Source organism: Cyprinus carpio, chromosome A21, assembly GCF_018340385.1.
Source record: "Cyprinus carpio isolate SPL01 chromosome A21, ASM1834038v1, whole genome shotgun sequence".
Classification (NCBI taxonomy): Eukaryota; Metazoa; Chordata; class Actinopteri; order Cypriniformes; family Cyprinidae; genus Cyprinus; species Cyprinus carpio.
The window spans coordinates 7321646-7326645 of NC_056592.1; the positions used below are offsets into that span (position 1 = coordinate 7321646).

General features: G+C 34.1%; 1 protein-coding gene and 1 long non-coding RNA gene across 2 annotated transcripts in view; both read right to left on the reverse strand.

The window, feature by feature from the left end:
* Positions 1-273: 273 nt before the first annotated feature.
* Positions 274-2306, reverse strand: LOC109046014. The gene is made up of 2 exons (XR_006162913.1): positions 2163-2306; positions 274-978 (listed from the first exon to the last, which is right to left on the reverse strand). It is a non-coding gene; the product is annotated as an uncharacterized LOC109046014 (long non-coding RNA).
* An 816-nt stretch (positions 2307-3122) lies between these two features.
* Positions 3123-5000, reverse strand: part of LOC122149282 (neural proliferation differentiation and control protein 1-like) — an 18374-nt gene continuing 16496 nt past the window's right edge. Inside the window, exons 6-9 of the mRNA XM_042778827.1 lie at positions 4901-4982; positions 4726-4805; positions 4350-4449; positions 3123-4225 (exon numbers count right to left, since the gene is read on the reverse strand). Of these exons, the coding sequence (XP_042634761.1) occupies positions 4148-4225; positions 4350-4449; positions 4726-4805; positions 4901-4982 (340 nt within the window). The 3' untranslated portion in view covers positions 3123-4147. The remainder of the gene's footprint in view (positions 4226-4349; positions 4450-4725; positions 4806-4900; positions 4983-5000) is intronic.

A 5000-nucleotide genomic window follows, 5' to 3' on the forward strand; every position in this document is an offset into this window, starting at 1 on the left:
TGCTGTTCTTTTTAACTTTTTATTCATCAAAGAATCCTTAAAAAAGTAGCACATGTTCCAAAAAAAATATTAAGCAAAACAATGACAACATTCAAACACTGATCATAAATCAGCAGATTAGAATGATTTCTGAAAGATCATGTGACACTGAAGACTGGAGTAATGGCTGCTGAAAATTCAGCTTTACATCACAGGAATAAATTATATAATAAATATACAATTTCTTTCTGCAGCCTATCTCTGATCAAATAAATGCAGACTTGATGGGCATAAGAAACTTCTTTAAAAAACCCACACATTAAAAATCGAACTTATCCCAATCTTTTGAACGGCAGCATATACACCTCATATATAATCTCCCTGATGTTTCGCCACCCACCCAGAGCATCACACACCATCAGTACAAGCACAGCCAACTCCAATCTAAAACAATCAACCCCCTGCCTTCAAACACACTCTTGCAGACCAGGAGCTCTAGGTCACAACTGAGCTGTCCATCTCTCCTGGCCACAAAGCCTAGGAAAGGACACACAGGAGGCCTCTGGGGCCAGTCAAAGCTTTTAAAAGACATCAAACCACTGCTGCAGGCATTGTGCTGGCCCATGGACTTGGGTGGGGATTGTTATGTAAAGTGCAGACAGAGGAGGAGAAAGTGGAAAGAGATGACACAGGCCCAGTGAGGGATGGCAGAACCAGGATTAGTCGGCAAAACACTCCCAGGTGGCTCTGTTTTGCAGGCTTCTGTACAGTAAAATCTATAGTCAGCAAAAACTTTTTTTTTTTTTCAGTGATATGGAGCAACCGCATCACCCCACCCTTGTTTACATGTAATGCATTCTGGAACATTTCAGAAGAAGGTTATGTCTGCATCAGCTGGATCAGAGTTATACATTGTATACACAGGAACCAAATGTTGTTGTTGATAAAAGGGCGTATGTGTTGAGATGAAATGATGACTTTGTGTTTGAAGATCACAATCTAAGGAGGAAGGAAAGCAAACATGAAGCTCTTACATTTGTCTATACAAACAACCCATATAAATATTTGGTCAAAATATTTAGGAAAAAATAAATTAAATGATTGTTCAAAATTTCTCAGTTGTTTTCTGATATCACTTTTATATCGAATATCATGGCATCTGAAGTATTATATGAAACAAGGTTATTAACTAAAAATACCATAAAAATATTTTAATTAAACATTGACTGAATTCAAAAAAGAAAAACTGAATTTTCAAAAAGCAGATTTTACATTTTACATACAATAAAAACTGAAAATAAAAAAAATAAAAATAAAAAAATAAAAATCTTTATAGGAATATAATAAAAAAATAATAATAATACTAAAAATGAAAAATACAAAAATAAAAGCTGAAACAGTATCTCAGTGACACTAAAATATCACTGATATCAAATTGTTACCTATCAAAACCAATATGAAAGCCAATTTGTGTTATTTCTATTCTCAGCTGTTGACTGTATTCTTTTTAATAATGACAGCAGCAATCATTTAAAATAACCATAGATAACATGCTATTTCATACTCTAGAAATATATATATATATTATAATATAAAATATATTTCATATATATATCTTATTAAAGATTATTTTTATAGTGCCCTACTCTTATTAAAGATTATTTTTATAGTGCCCTATTAAAAAGTGAAAGTGACGTGACATTATGACCCATACTCAGAATTTGTGCTCTGCATTTAACCCATCCAAAGTGCACACACACACACACACACACACACACACACACACACACACACACACACACACACACACACACACACACACACACACACCGTGAACACACACCCGGAGCAGTGACTTAATCTAGGCCCAATGCATGAAAAAATGGTTTGGTTTGGTTGTGTGAATTTTTTTTTTCTTACAACTGACCTGGAGGTTTTAGTATCTGATAAACAGGTATGTGACCTCTCGTCCCTCTGCCCTATTCACTTATACAATCTGTCCGATGGCCTTTTGATTGCTTTTGACACCCTGCTGATGACAACTGCCTCTCTCCCCACATATCTTGATCGGGCGGCCTATGGCTGCCTTCCTCACCATTCAGAGTTACAATGGCCTTTAATGGCCCTCCCCCCACAGACACCTCAATGAGGCTGGATCTGTGATGCGTTCCTCTGAACCACACCTTATGGGGCAGTTAAGTGGCCCATCGCAGAAAAGAGTCTTTACTGGGGGAGGTCTTGTCTCCTCTTGCCACATTCTGTTTAGATGGATGAGCTGGAGAGGACAAACAAGCATTTCAGCTTCAGTTTCTTTCAGAGAACAAGCTTTTTCATTAAAAGAAATGAAACAATGACAGGTGTTTCAGAAGAATCCAAGATTTGAGATCAAACATACACTTTTTACAGTCAAAGTCCTTGATATGCATATAGCTGATGTGACACTATCCATGCGATCCAGCTTGATTTATGCAATAGTTGGCCCAGTGCATTTAAAGTGATCTAATTTACTGTTATGTCACATATAATTCATTGCTTATGGTTATCTGTTTGAGAGGTTTTATGTAAATATATAATACAATAAAAATCTTATAATACACAGTGTTAAATAAAAAGTCATCTAACTGAATGGTCAAATGATTTAATTATTTAATATACAGTAATAGCCACTTATTTAATTTATGTGACACAGAACATCTTAATTGCTTGGAAATAAACTGCTTTCTGTAAGGGTCTGTAAGATTTTAAATTCCATTTTAAATAAATGCTTTACTTTCAAACTCTCAGTTCATAAAAAAAATATGAAAAAGTATCAGTTTCAATAAAAAAGCAGCACAGCTATATTAAACATTTATAATAATAAAAATCTGCATATTATTAAGATTTATGGGGAATCACGTGACACTGAAGATTATAGTAATGACTGCTGAAAATTCAGCTTTACATTATAAAATATATGAAAATAGAAAACGTTTATTTTAAATAGCAATATTTCACAGTATTACTGTTTTTACTATATTTTTGATAAAATAAATGCAGACTTGGTGAGCATAAGGGACATCTTTCATGACCCCAATCTTTTAAATTCTGACTATTATATTTTATTTAAAAAAAAGTAAAATAAATAAATAAACTCTAATCCAAACAAGACAGTATTTTAGTGTATTAACAGTATCAGAACAGCAGATCTTGAATCATAACCGTCATCACAGCTGATGTATGCAAAAGTGTGATCGTTTTATAGCTCATATGCAATAACATCATCACCCATACACTTCAAGGAAGTAATATATAATACATTTAAATTGATTTATTTACACTAAAGTGATTTGAGCACAGGAACCTCAACGTCTCTCTGTTTCAGTCTAACTAGTATTTCATTTCCTGACACAACCATTATATCATTAAATAATAAAGGATGTGATATTTACTGAGGGTTACAAAGAAAAAAAATAAAGATCGCTATGAGAGAGAGAGAGAAAGAGACTTCATATTAAAGTTATGAAATTAAACAGAACTATTCTTAATCTAAAAAAAAAAAAAAGATGTTTTGTTGTTTTAGATCAGCATTGATAAAGACAACCAAAAGTCCACAAAAAGAAAATAATACTCAGATAAGGAAAGAGAAATAACACAAGTAAATATCTGAGAGACCAATGTGTATTTCTTATACACAATAATCAGAAGAGGTGCTTCTGGAGCAAGAAACATGAAGACTACTTTAAAAATTACATCTAGCTGAAAAAGATGCTTATAAAGTTTCCTAACACGACCCTAAAGAGAAAAGGTTTTAAAAGGGAGGTGACATAAAAAGATGAGAAAACAAACCCCAGATTTGAAGAATGAAGATGTGGTGCAAAGAAACCGCATTAAAGGGCCGGTCTGAGTTTCCACTGAGAGTTTGCGGTGCAAGCGTTCTTTCAGATTTCATATATGTGCATCTGAGTAAAAAAAACCACTGCTGCTTTTACTTTTATTTCCCAGATTGACTACATACCATCTTCTTCTTCAGTATCTTTAGAGTTTGGGTGTTTTTCTCACTTTGTTCTGAGATTTTCCGGGAAAAACAGTCATATTTTTTTCATTTGTGTGTGGTGTAACCCTGTGGAGGAATGCTTTTAGATGTGTTAGACCTATTCAAAACATATGCAGGTGTGTGTGTGTGTCCAGGTCACTTGTGGGAATGTCCATTTCTCTGGGAGTGCAAGGAGTCATCAAACAGTGGGTTTTTCACTTCCATCTCTCCAGTCTAGAGAATAAAAAAATATGTTACCTATTTTTAATTAATTTTGTATTAATAGTGTCATAAAAATGCATGCTAAACAAAGACACTACATGCTGAAGAGCTGCTAACTGCAAAAATGTTTACACACCGGTGCCAGTCCAGGGCACTCGTACACTGTGAAATCTCCCACTTCATTCTCCTCTTCTGATGTAGCCCCAGACTCTGAGACTTTAGGTTCTGCTTTATGTCTATGTTCAAAATAAAAATAATTATATTAATGTCTATAACAGGTATAAATAGAACACATTCTATGATACTTACATGCAAAGTTTAGTAAATAAATATTTTTCAGTGTTTTACATTATATGTATTTTTAAATTCATGTTCTTGATCAGCATTTTCTTAACATGACTTACGATAAAAATGCACAAATAATGTTAAAGGAAATCACCAGGACAGGGAGAGAACTGAGAAGAGACAATGCAGCTAAAGTGACTAAACTGATAAAGAGATCATGTGCTTACTTCTCCATTGAAAGCATCTGTTGTTTCTGATGCTGGTAGTGATACATCTGAGCACTGTGAGCCAGATTTGTATCCCCAGACTAAAACATGGAAAGACATGGTCAATTACAAGAAGTGTCAAAGTGCTTATTTTATTTTTCGATGTATGAACTGGCATTAATGTGAATGCTCTTACTGAAGTATAATTATTATTGGGGCCTGCAGCATGAAACGCAGGGTAATCAACTTTCTGAGCCAGACGAGTTTCTCTCTGTACCCTGTAAATAAAAAAAGGC